Here is a 26,029-nt window from a genome sequence, read left to right on the forward strand (position 1 = left end):
CTGCATCAGGTAGTAAAAAAGAGGGTTAACGTCATGTGGAGGAAAACAAAAAGTATTGTCATAGCAGCATCCTTCCCCACCCCTTGTTCTTTAGATCCCCCAGAAAAGGAGAGGAGTTTATCTAGTGGGGACATTCCCTTGGCCCCTGTCATGTTGAATATGAGTACACACTCATAAAATCATGTAAGCTAGCCCTTCACACCTTTATTCCCTTCATTTTAAACAATAAATGTTTCAGTTGCTCATTCTAATTTTCTGTCAAACTGTTACTCTGAGGATGAAAGTGTGTTCCTTGGTCTGAGGAAATGTGACTTGGCAGTCCAGATTGGTATAGTGTCTTCTGTTTTAGTTCTTTTATAGTATTTTGAGAATTTGTATCTACCAGCAGATATGCAAAACCCAGTCCAGAATAGGTGTCCGTTTCTGTCAGGAACAATTTGTAATCTCCTGGAGCTGCAGAGTCAGTCCAATTTGCCACTGTGTGCGGGGCCTTCCCCTCAGGGAATCTGACCCCAGAGCCATCTGCATTCTCTGTCCTCTTGGCAGACAGAACAGTTTATTGGAATTTTGTACTTCAGAGGGTATGAGAAAAATATGTCTAGATTTAGCCCATTTCTTCATTGCTTCAGCCCTCAGTGTCCACTCATTTCATGGACCCAGGTACCGCTCGAGCAGACATACCAAGATATCAGCTTGCTGGTAACTACTTTCTGATCCTGGAAGGAGATAGTTACTCCCCATTCACCCTTCCCCCTACTTCCTGGTAACATCTAATCTGCTTTCTGTCTCTGTGGATTTGTGTATATTATATAGAGATAATAATAAAATACATGATCTTTTGTGTTTGCCTTCTTTTATTGATCGTGTTTATAAGGTTCATCTAAATTGTAGACTATATTATTACTTTGTTCTTTTTTATGGATGAATCATGTTCTATTGTATGTTTATCCATTCATCACTGATGGACATTTGTACTGTTCCCACCTTTTGACTATTGTGAATAATATGAATAATACAGGCTGTGAACATGCCTGTATATGTATTAGTTTGAGTACCTATTTTCAGTTCTTTTGGGTATATACACCTAGGAGTGACATTGCTGGGTCATATGGTAATTCTTTAACTTTTTGAGGAACCCTCAAACTGTTTTCCACAGTAGATGCACCATTTCACGTTCCTATCAGCAATATAGAAGGGTTCCAGCTACTCCACATCCTTGCCAACACATCTTATTTTCCTTTTTTTAATTGTAACTCTGGTGAAGTGGTATCTCATTATGGCTTTAACTTGCATTTTCTTAATGACTAATGATGTTGTACATCTTTTCATGTGCTTATTGTCCATTTGTATAACTTCTTTGGAGAAGTCCTTTTGAGTCCTTTCCCTGTTTTTCAGTTGATCTATTTGTCTTTTTCTTTTTGAGATATAAGAGTTTTTGTTTTTATTTTTACATATTCTGGATACAGAACTCTTGTCTGATGTACGGTTTGCAAATATTTTCTCACATTCTGTAGAGTGTCTTCACTTTCTTGATAATGTTATTTGATGCACAAAAGTTTTAAATTTTGTTGGAGTCCCATTATCTATTTTTTCTTTTGTTCCTTGTGCTGTCAAATCTAAGACTCTGTTGCCAAATTTGAGGTCATGAAGATTTATGCCTCTGTTTTCTTCTAACAGTTTTAGAGCTTTAGCTGTTACCTTTAGGTCATTGATCCATTTTGAGTTACATTTTGTATGTGGAGTGAGGTAGAGGTCCAACTCTACTCTTTTGCATGTGGTTATCCACGTGTCCCAGCACCACTTGTTGGGGAGACTGTATTCTTTATAGAATGGTATTGGCACCCTTATTAAAGATCAATTAGCCCTGGATGTTTGGGTTTATTTCTGAACTCTCAGTTCTGTTCCATTGGTCTCTATGTCATCCTTATGTCAGTACAACACTGTTTTGATTATTGCTTCTTTTTGGTTAGTTTTGAAATTAGGAAGTCTGAGTCTTCCAGGGTTTTTTTCAATATTGTTTTGGCTATTCAGAGCCCTTTGGAATTCCATATGAATTTGAGAATAGGCACTCCCATTTCTGTAAAAAGGGCCATTGGAATTGCGATAGGAATTGCATTGAATTTATAGATCACTTTGCAAGTGTTGTCATCTTAATAATATTCACTCTTGCAATATGTGGACACAGGATGTCTTTCCATTTATTTAGGTTGTATTTAATTTCTTTCAGCAGTGTTTTGTAGTTTCCAGGTTCAAGTGTTTCACCTCCTCAGTTAAATTTATTCTGGGTATTTTATTCTTTTGAATGCTACTGAGTATGGAATAGTTCTGATTTCATTTTTGGATTGTTCATTGCTGGTGTATAGAAACATAATTGTTTTGTGTGTTAATCTTTAACCCTGCAACTTTTCTGAACTTAACTAGCTTTAGTAGATTTTTTTCCCCCAATTCTTTGGGATTTTTCTATATAGAATCATGTTACCTGCAAATAGAAATAGTCATACTTCTTTTTTCCCAATTTCGATGCCTTTTATCTATTTATCCTGCTTAGTTGCTCTGACTGGAACTTCCAGTACAATATTTAATAACAGTGGTAAAAACAGGCATCCTTGTCTTTTTCCTGATCTGAGGGGGATAGTTTTAAGTCTTTCACCATTGAGTATGATGTTAGCTGTGGGTGTTTCATAGACTCACTTTATCATGTTAAGGAAGTTTCTTTCTGTTCCTATTGGCTGAGTGTTTTTATAGTGAAAGTGTGTTGGATTTTTATCAAATGCTTTTTCTGCATATTAGTTTATAACAGTCTCATTCATATTAATACCAAATTGATTTCAGTAGTACACAAAAAATTTGTTCCTTTCTGGTACTATGGTGTCCCTCCTTCTCTGTGCTAATTTTATTTTATTTTATTTTAATTAATCCATTAATTTTTGGCTGCGTTGGGTCTTTGTTGCTGTGCATGGGCTTTTTCTAGTTGCAGTGAGCGGGGGCTACTCTTTGTTGCAGTGGTGGGCTTCTCATTGCGGTGACTTCTCTTGTTGCGGAGCACAGGCTCTAGGCACGTGGGCTTCAGCAGTTGTGGCGCACGGGCTTAGTTGCTCCGCGGCACGTGGTATCTTCCCGGACCAGGGCTTGAACCCGTGTCTCCTGCATTGGCAGGTGGATTCTTAACCACTGTGCCACCAGGGAAGTCCTGTGCTAATTTTATATTAGGGTTTCCAGAGAGACAGATCAATACGGGGTGCGTGTGTATGTGTATGTGTGTGCGTGCGTGCGTGCGTGCGTGCGTGCGTGTGTGTGTGTGTGTGTGTGTGTGTATTTTGAGGAATTGGCTCATGTGATTTATGGAGGCTGGCAAGTTCAAAACCTGCAGGGTAGGCCAACAGGTTGGAGACCCAGGGAAGGGCTGATGTTGTAGATCAAGTTTGAGTTTATCCTATTTGGTATGTTTTAGTCTTCTTGAATGTGTCAGTTAACTTTTGAATCATATTTGGGAATTTTTGGTCCACTATTTCTTCAAACACTCTTTTGCCCCTTTCTCTCTCTCCTCTGCTACTGAGACTCCAATTATTCGTATGTTGTTATGCTTGATGGTGTCTCACAGGTCTCAGAGGCTGCATTCATTTTTCTTCCTTTTTTTCTTTTTTTCTCACACTGGATAATCTTGATTGATTTATCTTTTAGTTCACTGATTATTCCTCTGCCTGATCACATCTGCTCTTAAGCCCCTCTGGTGAATTTTTCATTTCACTTATACTTTCTGATTCCAAAATTTTTGTTTGGTTCTTTCTTACAGTTTCTATCTTTTTTTTTTTTTTTTTTTTGCGGTACACAGGCCTCTCACTGCTGTGGCCTCTCCTGTTGCAGACCACAGGCTCCGGAAACACAGGCTTGGCGGCCATGGCTCACGGGCCCAGCCGCTCCGCGGCATGTGGGATCCTCCCGGACCAGGGCATGAACCCGTGTCTCCTGCACCGGCAGGCAGACTCTCAACCACTGCGCCACCAGGGAAGCCCACAGTTTCTATCTTTATTGGTAGTCTTTACTTTGTGAGATTTTCCTTAAGGTCTTTAGATATAGTTTTCTTTAGATCTTTGAACATTATTTAAAAATGGTTGGGGGCTTCTCTGGTGGCGCAGTGGTTAAGAAACCACCTGCCAATGCAGGAGACACAGGTTCGAGCCCTGGTCTGGGAAGATCCCACATGCCGTGGAGCAGCTAAGCCTGTGCGCCACAACTACTGAGCCCGCGTACCACAGCTACTGAAGCCTGTGCACCTAGAGCCCATGCTCCGCAAGAGAAGCCACCGCATTGAGAAGCCCGCGCACCACAATGAAGAGTAGCCCCCGCTCGCAGCAATTAGAGAAAAGCCTGCGCGCAGCAACTAAGACCCAGAGCAGCCAAAAATAAATATAAATAAGTAAATAATTTAAAAAATAAATAAAATAAAATAAAAATGGTTGATTTCAAGTCCTTGTCTAATATAACCAACGTCCGGGCTTCTCCCCATACAGTTTCTATTAACTACTTTTTTTTCATGTGAATGGGCTGTAGTATACTATTTTTTGGCATGTTTCATAATTTTTTATTGAAAGCTAGACATATTTATTTATTTTTATTTATTTTTTTGCGGTACACGGGCCTCTCACTGTTGTGGCCTCTCCCGTTGCGGAGCACAGGCTCCGGACGTGCAGGCTTAGTGGCCATGGCTCACGGGCCCAGCCGCTCCACTGCATGTGGGATCTTCCCGGACCGGGGCACGAACCCGTGTCCCCTGCATTGGCAGGCGGACTCTCAACCACTGCGCCACCAGGGAAGCCCGACATATTTATTTTTAATTAAAAAACAATTTATTTAAAGCTACATTTCTTTCTTTTTTATTTATTTATTTATTTTTTGCGATATGCGGGCCTCTCACTGTTGTGGCCTCTCCCGTTGCGGAGCACAGGCTCCGGATGTGCAGGCTCAGCAGCCATGGCTCACAGGCCCAGCCGCTCCGCGGCATGTGGGATCTTCCCGGACCGGGGCACAGACCCGCATCCCCTGCATCGGCAGGCGGACCCTCAACCACTGCACCACTAGGGAAGCCGTCTTTCTTTTTTAAAATATTTATTTATTTATTTGGCTGCCTCGGGTCTCAGTTGTGGCATGCAGAATCTTCGTTGCAGCATGCATTATCTTTCATTGCGACACGCAGCCTTCTCTCTATTTGTGGCTCATGGGCTCCAGAGCACGTGGGCTCAGTTGCCCTGTGGCATGTGGGATCTTAGTTCCTCGACCAGGAATCCAACCTGTGTCCCCTGCATTGGAAGGAGAATTCTTAACCACTGGACCACCAGGGAAGTCCCTAGACATTTTTGATATAATGTTGGCAACTCTGCAAATCAAATCTCCACCCCCAGGGATTGTTGTTGTTGCTCTTCGATGCTTTCCCTGGCCCGATTCTGTAATCTTCGTAATCTAAACTGTGTGTAGCCACTGAAATCTCCCCTTTTTTTAGCTTAATGATCAGCTAATGATAGGACAAAGATGTCTTCAAATGCCTTGAATGTTCTGCACCCTCCAGTGATTGCTAGATTATTTTCTCAGTTACCATGGTAGTGAGGCTGCAGGTGTCACAGCTACCGCAGAGAAAGGGGAATATGAATAGAGCAAGTTAAAACACCACAAAGGTCAAGATTCAGCCAATTTCATTGAATAAATGCTGTTCAGATTGTTTTAAGCCTCTGGTTAGTTTCCACAGTTCTAAAAAAAAGTTGATTTTGACCATTTGTGCAGTGTGCTTGTTGCTTTTATGGTTGAACAGATTTTTGGAGGTCCTTACTTTCTCGTTCAAGAAATATTTCTTGAAGAGTGCTTTTGACAATCTGCTTTTGTCAAGTGCAAGTGCTTTTCTAGGTGGACAGTGATTAGAGTTTAGAACCCACTAAGGGTAGATTGCACTAGAAAACCTCCATCATTTTGTTTTAGGGCCCCAAAGGGCTACATTCTAGGAATAAGGGTGACTGAAAGCAAACTGCAGCTCATCTTTGAATTATTTTAAATTTTTGAATCAGATATGATGATCCAGTGTGCTAGTGTTTCTGAGTTTCTCATAGTGCTAATACTCTAGACACCTGGAAGAAACAAACTTGAATCTTCTCCGTATGAACAGTATCATTCCAGGCGCCATGTTATTTCTATTAACAATACTGTAAATACAGGCATACCTCAGAGATATTGGGGGTTCAGTTCCAGACTACCACAGTAAAGCTAGTACTGCACTAAAGTGAGTCACAAATTTTTTAGTTTCCCAGTGCATATAAATGTTAGGTTTATGCCATGCTATAGTCTGTTAAGTGTGCAATGAACAAATGTGCATGTCTTAATTAAAAAATAATGTGTTGGAAAAATGGCACTGATAGACTTGCTCAACACAGGGTGACACAAACCTTTAATTTGTAAAAAAAAAAAAAAATGCAGTATCTGCAAAGTGCAATAAAGTGAAGTACAATAAAATGAGGTACGTCTGTGCTATGTTTGGCAATTTTTAAAAAGGAATATATTTATATTATACACACATGTAGGCACATATGTGTATATATTTTTTGAATATATATATTACATATATACACACATGTGTGTATATACACATACATATGTCATGTATTTATTATATGAATACATATACATATATATATATGTGTATCTACTTGAATTTAATTGAGAAGTTAATGAAGCAAAGAAGAATAAGTAGGTGAAGATACAAAACGACAGAAACCCAGAGAGATGATGAGAGCTGCATTTGGGTTCTTTTTCTTTAGGGAAATATGCTAATTCTGGAAGAGGCAGCTGAAACATTGAAACGCTGTGGAGCACTTTTGAAGTCTTAGGGATCAAAAGCTGGAGGCCAGGGCCCCCAAGCCAGTGGTAGTCGTGAGTCTTCTCCCCACTATTTGGGCTGTGAATCTGAAGAGCTGCAGACTAGGAGTAAAGAGCTATAGGTAGATCAACTCTGAATGATACTAGTCCTTGAATATGGATTCAGATGAACTCTGACTGCTAGTTTTACTGCCCACTTGCCAAAAGCAAATAAAAACCCTCTGAAGGAAGATAACATTGTCCTGGGCATCAGATTTTTCTGCAATATCTAGCAATCAATAAATAATAACCAAGAATACAAGAGAGAAAATGAAGGGACTGAAAAACTAAGAAAACCAACAGATAATTGATCCAGATGCACAGAGGATTCAGATAGATGAGTAGTCAGACACATTTTAAAATAGCTACACTTAAGTTCAGAGAAATGGAAGACAACATTAAGAATTTTAGCAGGGCTTCCCTGGTGGTGCAGCGGTTGAGAGTCCACCTGCCAATGCAGGGGACACGGGTTCGTGCCCCGGTCCAGGAGGATCCCACGTGCCGCGGAGCGGCTGGGCCCGTGAGCCATGGCTGCTGAGCCTGCACGTCCGAAGCCTGTGCTCCGCGGCGGGAAAGGCCACAACAGTGAGAGGCCCGCATACAGCCAAAAAAAAAAAAAAAAAAAAAAAGAATTTTAGCAAACAGAAACTGGGGAAAAATGGAAATTTCTAGAACTAAAAATTATAATAACCAGAATTAAACACTTAGTGAATGGGTGTATTAGGTTGCTAGGGCTGCCAGAACAACGGCTTAAACAATAAAAATTTATTTCCTCACAGATCTGTGGGATGGGAAGTCCAAGATCAAGATGCTGTGCTGGCAGGGTTGGATTCTCCTGAGGCCTCTCTCCTTGTCTTATAGATGGCTGTCTTCTCTCTGTGTCGCATGGTCTCTACTGTATGTGTGTCTCTGTCCCAGTCTCCTCTTCTTAGAAAGACACCAGTCATATTTGATTAGGGCCCTCCCCAGTGACCTTTTTTAAACTGAATAACCTCTCTAAATATCTGTTTCCAAATACAGTCACATTTTGGGTGTGGCAGGTTAGGACTTCAACACAAATTTTGGAGAAACACAGCTCTGTGCATAACAGTGGGCAACAGTAGTTTAAACTTAATTGAGGAAATTAAGAGACAATTGAAAGATAGGTAAGAAGAAAATAATCAAACTGCACTGAGATACGGAGGGTTAGAAAATATAACAAGGCAACAGACATGGGAGTTATGGAGTTAAAATATATACACGTAAGTGGTCCAGAAGGAGGTTAGAGAGAGCAGAGGGCAGAAAAACAATGGTAAAGAATATTCCAAAAGTGTTAGAAGACATTAAGTCACAGATACAAGAAATCCAACAAATCCCAAGCAAGATATAAAAAGAAAAGTACACTTAGGCACATTAGAGTAAAACTGTTGAAAGTAAAGACAAATATATATATACATATTAAGGCAAGTCAAAGGAAAATAAAAGAGGTTACCTTCAAGGAGCAACAAATTGACTAATAGTGAACTAGTCAAAAGAAACAGTTTAAGCCACAAGATAATAAAATAATAGCTACAAAATGCTGAAAGAAAATAACTACCAATATAAAATCCAATATCCACTAAAAGTAACTTCTAATAAGGTGAAAAAAGACACTTTGTGGCAAATAAAAAATTGAGAATGCTTGTCACCGGCAGATTTGCACTGAAGGAAAATACAAAAGAGCATTTTTCACCTACAAGGAAAATTATCCCAGAAAACACTTAGAAATGGTTAAAGGAATAACTACAGGAATAAAAGTGCCAAGTATGGGGATAAATTTAAATGAATACCTACCATCTAAAATAATAATGTTTTTGAGTGGATATATATTCATTTGTGTGTATAAATTTCAAATTGATGACAGTAATAGCGCGTATATCTGGAAGAAGTAAATGAAGTTCCAGTGCCTTTAGTTTCTTGAATTGTTGAGGAAAAGGTGAAAGTACTAATTTATATTACAGTTTGATACACTAAGAGCTATGTTGTAATTTCTAGGGTAGCCACTAAAAGAATGAAAAAAGAGTTATGTAACAATCAAAATGAGAGAAGAGAAAATAACAAAAATTTTTTTAAGGAAGAAAGGAAAAGAATATAGAACAAATAGCAAGCAGTACTTGGACCTTGAAAATGTTATGCTAAGTGAAAGAAGCCAGTCATAAAAGACCACATTTTATATGATTCCATTCATAAGAAATGTTCAGAACAGGGAATTTTACAGAATCAGAAAGTAGGTCAGTGGTTGCTTAGGGCTAAGTTGGGGAGAGAATAGGAGGTGGGTAGAATGGTGGTAGTTTAAGAGTGTGGGGCTTCTTGTTGAGGTGATGAAAATGTTATAAAATCAATTGTGGTGATGGTTTTACATATCTGTGGATATACTAAAAAACATTGAATTTTACACTTTAAATTGATGAATTATATGGTGTGTGGATTATGTCTGAATAAATAAATTTTTTTAAAAAATTTAAAGAATCATATAGAAATTCTGGACTTCTAAAATGTAATAAATGAAAATTTCAGTAGAGGGGCCTAACATCAGGTTGGATTAAGCAGAAGAAATAACTAGCAAATTTGAAGATAGGTCAGTTGAGATTATTGAGTGTGAAGAAAAGAAAGAAAAAAATAAGGAAAATTAACAGAGGCTCAGAGATCTGTGGGACACCGTCAGCCATAGCAATATAAACATAATGTGATTCCCAGAAGGGGAGTAGTGAGAGAGAATTAGGAACAAAGGACATTGGAAGGAATAATAGCCAAAAATTTCCAAAATTAATAAAGAAGGTAATCAGTTCATCCAAGAAGCCTAACGAACACTAAGTAGGAAAAACTCAAAGATACCCATACCTAGACACAACCAAGTAAGACTGCTAAAAGACAAAGAGGGCATCTTGAAAGCACCAAGAGAATTGCTCATTATGTTCAAGGCATCTTCAATAAGATTAAGAGCTGACTTCTCATCAGAAATCATGGAGGCCAGAAGGCAATGGGATGACATATTCCAAATGCTGGAAGAAAAAGAAGGTTGAATAAGAATTGTATATCCAGAAAAGCTGCTGTTGAGAAATAAAGGAGAAACCTTGACAATAATATTATGCTCAGTGAAAGAAGCTAGACATAAAAAGCCACATATTTATATTATTCCATTTCTATGAAATATCCAGAATAGGAAAATTTGTAGAGACAGAAAAGAGATTACTGGTTTCCAGGCATTGAGGATGCTGGCAGGAATAGGATGCTGGCAGTAACTGCTAAGGGGTATAGGGTTCTTTTGGGGGTGTTGAAAATATTATGGAATTAGGTAGTGTTGATAGGTATATAACTTTGTGAGTATACTAAAACCACTGAATTATACTCTTTGAAATGGTGAATTTTATGTGATTTACATGTCATTTTTTTTTATTGGAGAAAGTAAGACTCTCAGATAAACAAAAACTAGGGGGATTTGTCACTAGCAGACCTGTCCTACGAGAAATACTTAAGGGAGTCCAGGTAGAAATGAAATGACACTAGACAGTAATTTGTATCCACATGAAGAAGTAAGTACCACCAGGAAAGGTAACTATATAGGTAAACATAAGGAGAGCAAAAATATATTTTTGTTTGTAATTTTTCTTGTAGTCTGTGTCTTAAGAGACAAGTGCATAAAGTGGTAAATATAAATCTAAGTGGATATGCATACAGTGTATAAAGATATAATTTGTATGACAATAAAGGCACAAAGTAGAGGGGAGGGAATGGAGCCATAAGAGGAGCAAAGTTTTTGAATAATACCAAAATTAATTTTGTATTGGGACTTCCGTGGTGGTCCAGTGGTAAAGAATCTGCCTTACAATGCAGGGGACGCAGGTTCTATCCCTGGTCAGGGAACTAAGATCCTACATGCCACAGGGCAGCTAAGCCCATGTGCCACAACTACTGAGCTCGCACGCATCTCAACTAGAGCCCATATGCCGCAAATTACAGACCCCATGTGCTCTGGAACCCGCGTGCCACAACTGCAGAGCCCACATGCCCTGGAGCCTGTGTGCCACAACTAGAGAAGAGAAAACCTGCACACCACAAGTAGAAGTCCATGTACCACAATGAAGAGCCTGCGCACCGGTGCAACGACAGATCCCACGTCTAAGACCCAACACAGCCAAAAATAAATAAAATAAATAAATAATAAATAAATCATCTTTTTAAAAAATAAATTTATTTATTTACTTATTTTTAGCTGCATTGGGTCTTCACTGCTGCACGTGGGGGGCTTTCTCTAGTTGCGGCGAGCGGGGTCTACTCTTCATTGTGGTGCATGGGCTTCTCACTGTGGTGGCTTCTCTTGTTGCAGAGCACGGGCTCTAGGTGCGCGGGCTTCAGTAGCTGTGGCACACAGGCTCAATAGTTGTGGCTAATGGACTCTAGAGCACAGGCTCAGTAGTTGTGGCTCACAGGCTTAGTTGCTATGAGGCGTTTGGGATCTTCCTGGACCATTGCTCAAACCCGTGTCCCCTGCATTGGCAGGTGGATTCTTAACCACTGTGCCACCAGTGGTTTAAATCTTTAAAAGAATCTTTAAATCTTTTAAATCTTTAAAAAAAATTTTGTATTAACTGACCAAATGAGATTGTTATAAGTTAATATGTTAACTGTAATCGCCAGGTGAAACACTAAGAAAATAACTCTGAAAAATAAAAGGAACGACAAGGGAATTAATATGGTAACTAGAAAATGTCTATTTAATACAAATTAAGGCAGTTGAGGAAGAATAGAGGGACAAAAAAGATATAAGGCATGTGGAAAAAAATAGTAAAATGGCAGATGTAAATCCTACCGTATCAGTAATTACATTAAATGTAAATGGACTAAACACCAAAGGTAGAGATTAGCAACTTGGATTAAGTGAAAATATGAAGATGTGCTTTCTCCAAGAGCCATATTTTAGTTTCAAAGACACAGGAGGTTGAAAGTAAAAGAATGGAACAAGATAAACCAAAAGAGAGCTGGAGTAGCTATACTAATAACAGGCAAAACAGACTTTAAGATAACAATTCTTACTAAAGACAAGAAAGGACATTTCATAATGGCAAAAGGGTCAATCCATGAGGAAGTCATAAAATATAAACATATATGAAACTAACAACATACATCCAAAAATATATGGAACAAAAACTAACGTAAGTGAAAGGAGAAATAGACAATCCTACAGTAATAGATGGAGATTTCAAAACTTCATTTTTGATAATGGATAGAACAGTTAGAAATAAGATCAACAAGGAAATAAAATACTTGAACAACTCTGCGATCCAACTCAACCTAACAGACATCTACAGAACACACACCAACAGAACACACATTCTTCTCAAATGTGCGTGACACATTCTCCATGATAGAACATATGTCAGTTTATAAAACAAGACTCAGTACATCTTAAAGGATTAAAATCATGCGAAATATGTTCTGAAACCACAATAGAATGAAATTAGAATATAGTATGTGGGACATTTGGGAAAGTCACAACTATATGGAAATTAAACAATATTCCCAAGTAACCAGGAGGTCAAAGAAGAAATCAAAAGGGAGATTAGAAAACACTTTGAGATAAATGAAAATAAAGACAAAACATACCAAAACTTGTGGATGTATGTAAAAAAGTGCTTAGAAGGAAAATTTATAGCTGTAAACACCTATAATAAAGAAGAAAAATCTCCAAATAGCCCAAGTTCCACCTGAAGAAATTAGAAAAAGAAGAGCAAACTAAACTCAAAGCAAGAAAGAAGGAATTGATAGAGATTATAGCATAGAGAAATGAAATGCAAAATTGAAAAACAACAGAGAAAATCAGTAAACCACAAATTGATTATTTGAAAAGATCAACAGAATTGATAAGCCTTTAGCTAGACCACCCATGAAAAAGAGAAGATCAGATACTAAAATCTGGAATGAAAAAGACTACACTACTGACCTTACAGAAATAAAAAAAGGATTTTAAGAAAATATTATGTATGAATGGCTGTATGCCAAGAAATTAGGTAACCTAAGTGAAATGGACAAACTCCAAGAAGGGCACAAACTATCAAAACTTTTTAGTTGTACCAAACATTTTAAGAATTAATACTCTTTCACAAACTCTTCCAAAAAATAGGAAAGGAGGGAACACTTCCCAGTTCGTACCATAAGGCCAATATTACCTTGATACTAAAGCTAAACAAAAATATCACAAGAAAACTGCAGAAGACATCCAGACTGGAAAGGAAGAAGTTAAACTATGTCTGTTTCTATTTGACATTATCTTACATATAGAAAACCCTAAAGAATAAACACACTCTATTGTAGCTAGTAAAAGAGTTCAGCAAGGTTGAGGGTACAAGACTGCTGTACAATAGCCAACTATTTCTTTACACTAGCAATGATCAATCCAGAAATGAAATTAAAATAATTCCATTTATAACAGCATAAAAGAGAACTATGTAGGAAAATGTTTAACAAAAGAAGTGCAAAAAATATACTGAACACTGCAGAACATTGTTGAAATAATTGAAGAAGACCTAAGCAAAAGGAAAGACAACCCATATTCAAGACTTAATATTGTTAAAATGGTAGTACTCCTTACATTAATCTACAGATTCAAGGAAATACATATCAAAAGTCTAACTTTTTTTTTTTTGCAGGAATAGACAAATTGATTTTCAAATTCATATGGAAATGTGAAAAATTCCAGAATAGGCAAAACAATTTTGAAAAAGAAGAAAATTGAAGGACTCATACTTTCTGAATTCAAAACTTACTACAAAGCTAGAATAAACAAGACAGTCTGGTACTGAAATGGAAAGAGACGTAGAGATCAGTTGAGAGTCCAGAAGTAAACCTGTGTGCTTATGGTAAACTGATTTCTGCAAGGGTGACATTCAGTGGCGAGAAAGCATAGTCTTTTCAGGAAATGGTGCAGGGAGTACTGGATATCCACATGCAAAAGAATGAAGTTGGATCCTTGCCTCACACAATATATAAAAAATAATTCCAAATGGATCAAAGACCTAAATATAGGAACTAAAACTATAAAACTCTAGATGATGGCATAGGTTTATATCTTTGTGACCATTTAACAGATAACAGTTTGTTAGATATGATACTGAAAGCAAAAAGCAAGTCAAGAAAAACATAAATCAGACTTCATCAAATTTAAAATATTTTGTGCTTCAAAGTACAAGAAAGTGAAAAGACAACCCATGGAATGGGACAGAATCATTCATCTGGTATATCTAGTACAGGTATAGTTTCCAGAATATACAGCTGAAAAACAAAGAGACAAATAACCCAGCATAAAAATATGCAAACATTTGAATAGACATTTCTCCAAAGAGCATATACAAATAGACGAGAAGCACATGAAGAGAGCTTAATATCATTAGTCATTAGGGAAGCGGAAATCAAAATCACAATGAGGTACCACTTCACATGAAAACCAGATAAAGGCATTACAATAAAGGAAGCTACAGATCAATATTTCTCATGATTATAGATGCAAAAATCTTCAACAGAATATTAGTAAAGCAAATCTAACAATGCATAAAAAGAATTATACACCATAACTGTTCTGAGTTGAATACTGCCTCTCCAAATTCATGTCCACCTCGATCCTGTGAATGTGATGTCATCTGGAAATAGGGTCTTTGCAGATTCAATCAGGTTAAGATGAGGTTAGGCTGGATTAGGGTGGGCCCTAAGCCAATGATGTATTCTTAAGAAGAGGGAAGTTTGGTCAGAGTCTTAGAAGGTCATGTGAAGGAGCAGAGACACAGACACACAGGAGAAGGCACTGGAAAGGTGGAAGCAGAGATCGGAGTGATGTATCTACAAGCCAAGAAACACTAAGGATTGCCAGAAGCCACCAGAAGCTAGAATAGGGAAGGAAGTATTCTTTCCTAGGGCCTTTGGAGGAAGCATGTGGACCTGCTGATACCACAGTTCTGGACTTCTGCCCTCCAGAACTGTGAGAGAATACATTTCTGCTGTTCTAAGCAAGCCAGTTTGTGGTTGTTACAGCAACCCTTAAAAAGGATACAACAACCAAGTGGTTTGTATTCCAGTTATGCAGGGCTGGTTCAGCATTTGAAAATCAGTCAGTGTGGTCTGTCACATCAACAGGCTAAAGAAGAAAAATCCTATCATGTCAACAGATGCAGAAAAAGTATTTGACAAAAGTCAACTCCCATTCGTGATTAAAAAAACATAAAAGAAAAACAAGCAAACAAAAAACAACAACAAACCTCCCAGCAGACTAGGAGTATAGGGGGAACTTCATAAACTTAATACAGAACATCTACAAAAATCCTGCAGCTAACCTTGTACTTAATTGTGAGAAACTAGATACTTTTCCCCTAGGATCAAGAACAAGACAGTTATTTCTTCTCTCACCACTCCTATTCAGCATCATACTGGAAGTCCTAGCTAATGCAAAAAGACAAAAGGAAGTAAAAGTTATACAGTCAAAAAGGAGGAAAAAGAACTTTGCAGGTAGCATGGTGTCTATGTATACAGCTCAAGAAATCAACAACAACAAAACTGCTGGAATTACAAGGTTGCAGAATACAACATAAATATACAAAATTAAATTGCTGAAAAAACCCACAAAATCAATTCCTTTTCTATATATCAGCAATGAACAATTGCATTTGAAATTAAAAACAATACCATTTGTATTCGCACCAAAAAATGAAACATTAGATGTAAGTCTAACAAAGCTTATATAAGATTTACATGAAGAAAACTCTAAAACTCTCATGAAAAATATCAAATATCTAAATAAATGGAGAGATATCCCATGTTCATTGATAGGAGGACTCAATATTGTTAAGATGTCAGTTCTTCCCAATTTATCTATCGATTCACTGTAGCCCTAGTCAAAATCCCAGCAAGTTACTCTGCAGATATTTACAAACAGATTGTAAAGTTTAAATAGGTAAAAGACACAGGGTAACCAACACAGTACCTAAGAAGAACCAAATCAGAGGACTTCTGTTACTCAAAGAGTTACTATGAAGCTACAGTAATATAGATGGTGTGGTATTGACAAAAAGAAAGATAGACATGTCAAGGTAACAGAATTGAGAGCCCAGAAGTAGACCTATACAAATAGATTGCAGTGATCTTTGATAAAAGATCATGGGCCACTTCAGTGGAAAAGGAGAATCTTTTCAACAAATGGTGCTGGAACAGCTGCCCATCCACATGCAAACAAACAAACAAAAACTATACCCAGACGATAACTCAAAATTATCACAAACTTATCTTTAAAATGCAAAAGTTTAAAAAGTATAGAAGATAACATAGAAAATCTTGGTGACCTTGGGTTTGGTGATGACTTTTTGATACCAAAGCACTATCCATGAAATAAAGAACTGATAAACAGGACTTAATTAAAATAAAAAAAAAACTTCCGTGAAACTTCTGTGAGAGGCATTAAGAGAATGAAAAGAAGCTACAGACTGGGAGAAAATATTTGCAAAACACATATCTGATAAAATACTGTTATCTGAAATATACAAAGAACTCTTAAAATCTCAATAAGAAAACAACCTAATTAAAAGATGGGCAAGAGACTTGAACAGACTTCTCACCAGCGAAGATATACAGATGGCAAATAAGCATATGAAAAGATACTCAGTATAACATTAGGGAATGGCAAATTAAAACAACGAGATACCACTACACATCTATTAGAATGGCCAAAACCTAAAACACTGACAACACCAAATGCTAGTGAGGATGGGGAGCAATGGGAACTCTCATCATTGTCTGAGGGAATGTGAAATGGTACAGCCACTTTGGAATGCAGTTTGGTAGTTTCTTACAAAACTAAACATACTCTTACTATACGATTCAGCAGTCACACTCCTTAGTATTTACCCAAATGAGGTGAAAACATATGTCCACACAAAAACCTGCACAAAGATTTTTATAGCAACTTTATTTATAATTGCCCAAACTGGAAGCAACGAAGATGTTCTTCAGTAGATGAATGGACAAATAATCTATGGTACATCCAGACAGTTAAATACTCAGCAGTAAACAGAAATGAGCTATCAAGGCATGGGAAGATATGGAGGAATCTTTTTTTTTTTTTTTTTTTGTGTGGTACGCGGGCCTCTCACTGTTGTGGCCTCTCCCGTTGCAGAGCACAGGCTCCGGACGCGCAGGCTCAGCGGCCATGGCTCATGGGCCCAGCTGCTCCGCGGCACGTGGGATCTTCCCGTACCAGGGCACGAACCCGTGTCCCCTGCATTGGCAGGCGGACTCTCAACCACTGCGCCACCAGGGAAGCCCTGGAGGAATCTTAAATGCATATAACTTAAGTGGAAAAACCCAATCTGTAAAGGCTACATACTATATGATTCCAACTATAGGACATTCTGGGAAAGACACAAAACTATGGACACAGTAAAAAGATCAGTGATTGCCAGAGGTTTGGGAGGGTGAGGAAGGGAAGTATAAATACGGAGCACAGGGGGTTTTTATGGCTGTAAAAGTACTATAATGGTAGATAAAGGACATACATTTCTTAAAGCCTATAGAATGTAGAAGAGAGTGAATGCTAATATAAACTGTGGACTTTAGTTAATAGTAATGTATCAATATTTATCAGTTGTAACAAATGCACCATCCTAATGTAATATGGTAACAATAGGGGAAACTATGTGTATGGTTGGTGGGGAAGGTGTATACGGGAACTCTGTACTATGGCCTCAAGTTTTTTGTAAACTTAAAACTGGTCTGAAAAATAAAGTCTCTATTTTAAAAGCATGCACACATAGTGAGATACCACCTCACACACACTAGGATGGCTAAAATAAAGAAGATAATAAGAGTGTTGTCAAGGATGTGGAGAAACTGGAACCTTCATACATTGCTGGTGGGACTGTAAAATGGTAGAGCTTCTTTGAAAAACAGTTTGGTATTTCGTCAGGATGTTAAACATAGAGTTACCATATGACCCAGCAATTCTACTCCTAGGTATAAACCAAGAGAATTGAAAACATATGTCCACACAAAACTTGTATATGAATGTTCATAGCAGTATTATTCATAATAGCCAAAACTGGAAAAAACCCATATAATCGATGAATGGACAAATGTGATATAGCCTGTAATGTAATATCATTTGGCAGCATAAGGGAATGAAGGACTGATACAGCATGGGTGAACTATGAAAACATTATGCTCAGTGAAATATTTAGTCACAGAAGACCACATATTACATGATTCTGTTTGTCTAAAATAGGCTAATCCAAAGAAACAGAAAGTATGTTAGTGTGTTCCAGGAGTTGGGGTTAGGGTGGGCGATGGGAAATGACTGCTAATGGGTATGAGATTACCTTTTGGGGTGATGAATATGTTCTAAAATTAGATAGTGGTGATGGTTGCAAAATTCGAGAAATGTAAAACTTTTGACTTTTATACCTTAAAAGAGTGTCTTTTATAGTATAGCAAATTATATCTCAATAAAGCTGTGATTTAAAAAAAAGCACCAGTCCCAAACATCTGTCTAGCTTACGTACCCTTGTGGAATCAGCAAAATCAACACATGCTGCCGGGGAAAAACAGGTTCAAAAGGCTGGCTTATTCCTCTGGGCCCCCATCCTTCCTCTGATACTGCCTTCAGGTAGATGTTTTTATATTTTGTCCAGCTTTTCCAGTTGTCCTCAGTGGCAGGGTTTCTTAGAAATCCTGGTCCACCACCTGAAGCCTTGTTGGCAAGCTTAATCTCATCTGTGGTTTTATTTTATTTTATTTTATTTATTTTTTTTTTTTGCGGTACGCGGACCTCTCACCACGGCGGCCTCTCCCATTGCGGAGCACAGGCTCCGGATGCACAGGCCCAGCAGCCATGGCCCACGGGCCCAGCCGCTCCGCGGCACGTGGGATCCCTCCAGACCGGGGCACGAACCCGTGTCCCTTGCACCGGCAGGCGGACCCCCAACCACTGTGCCACCAGGGAAGCCCTGTGGTTTTATTTAATATCTGTATTTAGATTTATATTTCTGGTCCAGCAGTTCTCAAATTTTCTGGTCTAAGGAAATCTTTACCTTCTTAAATATTATTGAGTTTTTTGTTTGTATAGGTATATATCAATAATTACCATATTAGAAGTTAAAACTGAGAACTTTTTAATGTTTTTTAATTTACTTTAAAAATAATAAGCTCAATATAGTTAATAACATAAATAACATTTTATTTTTTATTTTAATTAGTTAATTTATTTTTGGCTGCATTGGGTCTTCGATGCTGCGCGCGGGCTTTCTCTACTTGCGCCAAGTGGGGGCTACTCTTCGTTGTGGTGCGTGGGCTTCTCATTGCGGTGTGCGGGCTTCTCATTGCGGTGTGCAGGCTTCTCATTGCAGTGTGTGGGCTTCTCGTTGCGGTGTGCGGGCTTCTTGTTGCAGTGGCTTCTCGTTGCAAAACATGGGCTCTAGGCACACAGGCTTCAGTTGTTGTGGCACGTGAGCTCAGTAGTTGTGGCTCACGGGCTCTAGAGCGCAGGCTCAGTAGTTGTGGTGCACTGGCTTAGTTGCTCTGTGGCATGTGGGATCTTCCCGGACCAGGGCTCGAACCCATGTTCTCTGCATTGGCAGGCGGGTTCTTAACCACTGTGCCACCAGGGAAGTCCCATAAATAACATTTTAAATTAAAGATTACTTTCAAAATGTTCGGTTATGTTTTACATTTTGGCAAATGGCTTTAATGTTTGGGTTAGTAAAAGGCAAGTGAATATCCTACATTTAATTTATTGCAGTGTCACACATCATTTACTTTCTGGAAAATTCTACTGGATATTTATGAGCGAATTAGAGTGAAAATGGCAAGTAATGTAGTAGTAGTATTGTGAAATTAGTTTTGACTCTGTGCACTCCCTAAAACATCTAAGGGGAAGAATTGGAGCCCAGAGCACCCATTGAGAATCACTCTCTGGCCCATACCCTTCATCTGAGCTCCTAGACCACATGTGAGTCTGAATGCCAGTGTTGCCTTCCACTCATGTGTGAAAATCAAAACCAAGCTACATTTTTGACATTTGCCTTAGCTTTAGCTCTCATGATTAGTAATCACTTAATGTTGAGTTCATCTGTTATTTGGCCTGAGCGTTGAGAAGATTAAACTCAGCTGTAGTTAATTCAGCCCCTTTTGCTTTTCCTGTGGCTGTGGCTCTGGCTCTGGCTCTGGCTCTGACTTCATATTGCTGGACTGGTCTGACTAGTGTTCAACCCTGGAGATAGAAGGGAGTGGGCCACGGTATTGCCTTTGGAATCAAAAGCTTCAGGCAGCCAGTTTCCAATGTGTGAGAGTATAGGTTCTTTCTGCTTCTCAGTTCCACCTTCACTTCCCTTTTCTTAGCACAATCGGGAGGATCTTAGGGTGGAGAGTTATCTTGAGCAAGTGATTATTTGGGGACTCTTCCAGACCTCAGCCTGCCCTTTCTGCACCTGCCACTTCTAGTAGCTTGCCTGGCCTCTTCTTCCTTTTTTTCCCCCCATTTTTTTAAATTGAGTAAAATACACATAACATAAAATTTACCATCTTAACCATTTTTAAGTATAACATTTCAGTGGTATTAAATACGTTCAGAATGTTGGGCAGTCATCATCATCATCCATCTCCATAACTCTTTTTTTATCTTGTAAAACTGGAACTCTGTCCCCATAAAACTAATTCCCCATGCTGCCCTCCCCCTAGCCCTTTGCCACCACCCTTCTACTTCCTGTCTCTGATTTTGACTACCCTGAGTATCTCATACACGTGGAATCATACTGTATTTGTCTTTTTGTGACTGGTTTATTTCACTTAGCATAATGTCTTCAGAGTTGACCCATGTTGTAGTATTCAATACATTGCAGTGCTACCTGGAATCCTTTACCCGTCTTGCTGACTGAATTGTCTGCTAGTTCTTTCACTGAGGCATAATATTCACTTTTTCCTCTAGAGAACAAATGTCTTATACTTCTCTGTTCCCATAGCATTTTATTTATATTCTTTGTTATGTTATTTGTAATGTATTGAGAGTATTTACTTTGTGTCTGTCTCCCCAGTGTTAATTTGAGTTCCACTAATATTTGGAAGGTATCAAGATAATTTTTAAATTTTCTGAGGCTAGCACAGTGGCTCATATCTAGTGGTCATTAAGTGTTTGTTCAGTGAATGAATGGAATCACACATAAAAGAACATCTCAGACTTCCAGCAGATACTTATTTTCTACTTGATCCTCACCGTTGTATTCAGTGCTAGGGATAGTAAGCCAACAAGCACAGTCCTGCTTTCATTAATTTATTGTTTCATGTATTTACCCTAGTACTGAAGTGATTTAATAATGTATATTTAATGTTTATGTTTCAGTATTGTGATTTGTCTCATATTTTGACCCCCCTAGATCATAGTCTTATCATTTATGAAATGAGGAGAATGGACTAGATGACCTAGAGAAGTTACCATTGTTGACTGTTATTATTAGATTTGAAAGCTCCTTAATAACAGGAATCATGCCTTTCACTTCTACTGGAATCTTACGTAGGGCCAAGTATAATGTCTCACACTCAGTAGTTGGTTAGCAGATTTTAAAGAAAGAGGTAATATCAGTGAATACTTCAGAAGAATTTGATTCTATTTTTCACTCCATTCATCTTGTTAGATCCCTTCCCTGTGCTTCAGAATATCTGTATGTCCTTGATCTAGTTTGTTCTCAACTTTTGTTTGTAGCTTAAAAAAATTATATACGTATATATACACACTTTATCCCTCTTAACCCTGAGAAGAAGAAAAGTAAGGTGCTCATTTACATCCATTTTTCAAGTGAGGAAGCTGAGTCTTCAGGTGCATAGCTGAGGAGCAGCACATTCAGACTCAGTCCCAGGTCCCCTGACCCCAGACCCAGTGTAATTCTTCTCTGTTTCCTCATCTGTGAAATCAGGTTTTCTTCCAGATCTAAGTGCCTGTGTTACCCACCCTTTTACACAACGTATCGGTTAGGGGTCTTTGGGAAGTCACAGAAACGTGCTAACTTTAGCAAAATGGGGATTAATTGGTAAGATCATGGAGAGTCTCAGAGGATTCGTGAGAAGGTTGAGCGTCAAGCTGGGAAATGGATAGGGTTCCAGAAGCAGGGACCTGAAGAAGCACCACCGCAAAGGGAAAAACTCCAAGTGTTTCTTATTCTCTGTCGAAGAGTCAGAGTGAGGGAGGAGTGTTCTTCTGGGGCAGTTTTGTTCCCCCAGTGGGCAGCCTAGAGACATTTTTGGTTATAACTTGAGAGAGATTGCTACTGGCATCTAGTGGGTAGAGGCCAGGAATGCTGCTAAACATCCTCTAGTGTCAGCCCCCAATAAAAGGAATTCACTGGCCCTACATGTCAGTAGCGTTGAGGTTGAGAAGCCCTGGATTAGGGGAAGGTACCTTGATTAATAATCGCACGAATTCCAATGTACCCTGTTGGAGGCAGGAGGACACTTAAAATGCTCTTACCAAAAAGAGGTGGAATAGATGCTAGACAGCCAAAAACAACATAAAAACAAAAAAGTACGGCTGGGGCAATAATTCCAATCTTGGAATGTGAAGATGAATCACATGTTTGTAAATACAGTACTTGCGGGGTCTCAGAAAAAAGAGACATTTATAAAATATTTGAATTTTAAATTTAAACTCCAAAAAGATGCTAGGTGATTATTTATTATTAAAAAGGGTTCTTTGAAATGAAACTTAAATTTTCATGTAGAGTAACGTATAAAGAATATGTAGTATAAGCCTACCTAATTCAATGATAAATTAGGGTTTTGAGGGGAATTGTGAACAAAAACCTAGGATGAACCAAAATCAGAATCAAACTGTCACTAACTGAATTAAACCAAAGCACTTTATTTATTTATGTATTTCTTTGGCCATGCCACATGGCATGTGGGATCTTAGTTCACCAACCAGGGATCGAACCCATGCCCCCTGCAGTGGAAGCATGGAGTCCTAACCACTGGACCGCCAGGGAAGTCCCTAAACCAAAGCACTTTAAAGAAAACTTATAGTTTAAAATGAAACAGCTTATTTTTTAAAATTATTGAAGTCACATACAACTAGAACATAATTATATTCTCTAAATGGGGAAAAAAATTATTTTTCAAAACTGATTCAAGCCAGCATTTAATTTGATTTGGATCCATGGACAATTTACCAGGACTGGAGTTTACTTAGTTATATTAAGAATATTTTTTAAAAAAATGTTTCACACTATATCTGATGGTAGGATAATATTTAGTAAAGCATCCCCTTTCATTTGTCAGCAACTTTGGATGTTGCTGATACACAGCAACGTGAGGATGGTGGATCTATGGGATGTGCAGTTGTATGTTAGAATTTCTGCAGCAGTTCACCTTGTTTTTTGCCTAGACAGGTAATTAGTGTTAAATCCAAGTAGTAGGAAGATTGATTCAGCCCATATTTTTCCTTCCTTTTAACTTCTTTTCACACCGTTTCAGTATAAGCCGTATATATGTGACTCAGAGCCTGCTTATTTGGTTTCATATTTTATAACACCTTTGGTGTACCAGACCGGTTTTACTACCCTGAGGAAGTCTAGAAATGACTAGAAGCTGCTTCTCCCTGCCCTTCCAACATGATGGCTTTGGGTCCAGCTGTGAAAGGGACCTACTCCGTGTCTCCAGGTTGTTCACTGAGTGAGCCTTTCTCTGCCTGTGGTCATTAGCCCTAGGGCCACACAGTTCACCTCAGCAGGGTGTTGTTTCAGGTGAACCACTGTCTCCCAGAGAAGATTGTGGTGTACCGTGATGGAGTGTCTGATGGCCAACTAAAGACAGTTGCCAGCTATGAGATTCCTCAGCTACAGAAGTGTTTTGAAGCTTTTGAGAATTATCATCCCAAGATGGTGGTATTTGTAGTTCAGAAGAAAATCAGCACCAGTGTGTACCTGTCTGCTACCGAGCACTTTGTGACTCCCTCCCCCGGGACTGTGGTAGATCATACAATAACAAGCTGTGAGTGGTAAGTGGGCGAGACACAGTATTTCAACAAGAATAGGTTGGAGAAGTTGTCTGTTCCCTGGGTGTTGGAATGGGGAGGTTGCCTAGAGAGATGTGGAATGGAATCAGAGATTTTACTGTTAAAAAGTAAAATTTTAAAAACTATTTAAAAACACACAAACCAACAATGAAGCTTTTCCCTCTTAAGTATATAATATTGAACATACAGTCTTTTCCTAAGACTATGCATGCTTAACCTTCTGCACACAGATGTCATTTCTACCACCATTCTTAAATAGCCTGTTGAGTCAGGAGACCTGAATTCTCAGCCTAGTTTGGTCCTTGTATGTCCTTGATCCAGTCATTTGACCTCTCTGAGCCTTAGGTGAAGGAGCTAGAATGATCTCCAAGATCTTTTCCAGCTCTGGCCAAATCCAACTATACCATTACTTTGTACTTTTTCCTTTCTAGGGTGGACTTCTACCTTCTTGCCCATCATGTACGACAGGGTTGTGGCATTCCTACCCATTATGTTTGTGTTCTCAACACTGCACACCTGAGCCCTGATCATATGCAGAGGTGAGCTGACCAGTAACCTACTCCTCACTTGTAAATAATTCAGGCCAGGGAGCTAAGGCTAAGACCTGGAATTTTAAAACCACTGAATTAGACAAACTGGATCACTGGTTTTTGGCTTAATAATTTTCTGATTGTCTTTGGAAGCATTTTGAATTTATCTTTTGAAGTTGGATTTCCTAATACTCATTTTCTCTTATATAATCAGAAAAGACAAATACTGCCCACTGCCAGGAATATTTACCCCTTGAGTTTCTTCTTGCCTTTCATGATAATGGTATCTTTTTGAGGTGCGACTGATAATCCTTGTTGTACACTAAAATTACTTGGAGACCTTTCAAAAAATACACCCAGGCTTCACGAACTCCAAGCATTCTGAGGCATTCGCATTTTTAAAAACTGATTCTAATGATTATGACACACAGCCAGGTTTGAGATGCATTGCTCTTGCGCTCAGATTATATAAATACTTTGCTGGGGTACTTACCTTTTTGCAGCTTTTTCTTGAGGCAGAAAACAAAAACAAAAACATGTTCTCCTTACTGTTTTCCTTGTTTTGATATAAAAAGAGGAGCACCTAAAGTGGGAATTTCCCCATGCCCTCTTGACTTACAAATAGTGGAAATAGATACAATTCCACTTAAAAATAATGATTCCCAAAAGTTGCATCATCTATTCCTCAGTCCCCCAGTTTGCTGGTAAGTATGCTGTGTCACACACCCAGAAGTACATAATGTGCTCCAAATTGAAGATGAAAAGTGAAAAGGATCATGTTTTCTTCTTGGCCTACAGGTTGACTTTCAAACTGTGCCACATGTACTGGAATTGGCCTGGTACCATTAGAGTTCCAGCTCCTTGCAAGTATGCCCACAGGCTAGCTTTCCTGTCAGGACAAATCTTGCATCATGAACCAGCCATCCAGCTGTGTGAGAACCTGTTCTTCCTGTGACTGAACAATCAGGACATGGGCTGGTCAGAGCAATCAGACTTCTGAACTCAGCTGTGAACTCAGCTGTGCAGGATTAACAGTGACTGAAAGGGGTTTGTGTTGGTGTTTTCCCTTTCACCAACCCAGTAGAATAAGATATCTTTTTTTTCTTTTCTCTTTTAAACCTGATATCACCAAGAAGCAGTTTCCACCCTAAGGATCAGCTAGAAATTGTCTTGTTGCCTTTGTAGAGCACATGGGGGTAGTCTGCTACTGCGTAGATGGGGTGGGTGAAGACAGGGGACCCTTCAGGAGCCTCCAAAGCCAACTTGAGCTGTAGAAACCCGCAGAAGCAGCGATTGCACTTACAAACTCTGTTTACTAATAAGCAGTTCCCATTTCTGGTGCCAGAGGTGATAATGAATGAAGTCTTTGCAAGTTTCTTGAAGTAGAGAGCTACTTTATTTGGGCAACTGGGAAAGGTAAGAAGGCAAGGTTTTTCAAGATATGCCTATTGCTGGAAAATGTGAAAGGCATGTAGTAAAACCAGCTGGTGGGATAGTCAGGCCCTTGCTGACCTAATCTTCTCTAGGGATTGAGTTAATGACACGTGACTTGAGC

The 26,029-nt window shown here is 38.7% G+C and overlaps 1 protein-coding gene across 2 annotated transcripts in view; it reads left to right on the top strand.

Annotated features, from left to right (window-relative positions):
• PIWIL2 (piwi like RNA-mediated gene silencing 2) overlaps positions 1-25,584 on the top strand; it is a gene marked incomplete at its 5' end in the record, with an annotated part of 86,461 nt that extends 60,877 nt beyond the window's left edge. The window contains 3 exons of one of the 2 annotated variants that reach the window (XM_082842249.1): positions 23,673-23,926; positions 24,376-24,483; positions 25,273-25,584. In XM_082842249.1, the coding sequence (XP_082698375.1) occupies positions 23,673-23,926; positions 24,376-24,483; positions 25,273-25,429 (519 nt within the window). In that variant the 3' untranslated portion in view covers positions 25,430-25,584. The remainder of the gene's footprint in view (positions 1-23,672; positions 23,927-24,375; positions 24,484-25,272) is intronic. The other variant, XM_082842248.1, reaches the window with a different exon arrangement.
• Positions 25,585-26,029: the final 445 nt, after the last annotated feature.

This window comes from Leucopleurus acutus (genome assembly GCF_964270905.1).
Source record: "Leucopleurus acutus genome assembly, chromosome: 7".
NCBI classification, from domain to species: domain Eukaryota; kingdom Metazoa; phylum Chordata; class Mammalia; order Artiodactyla; family Delphinidae; genus Leucopleurus; species Leucopleurus acutus.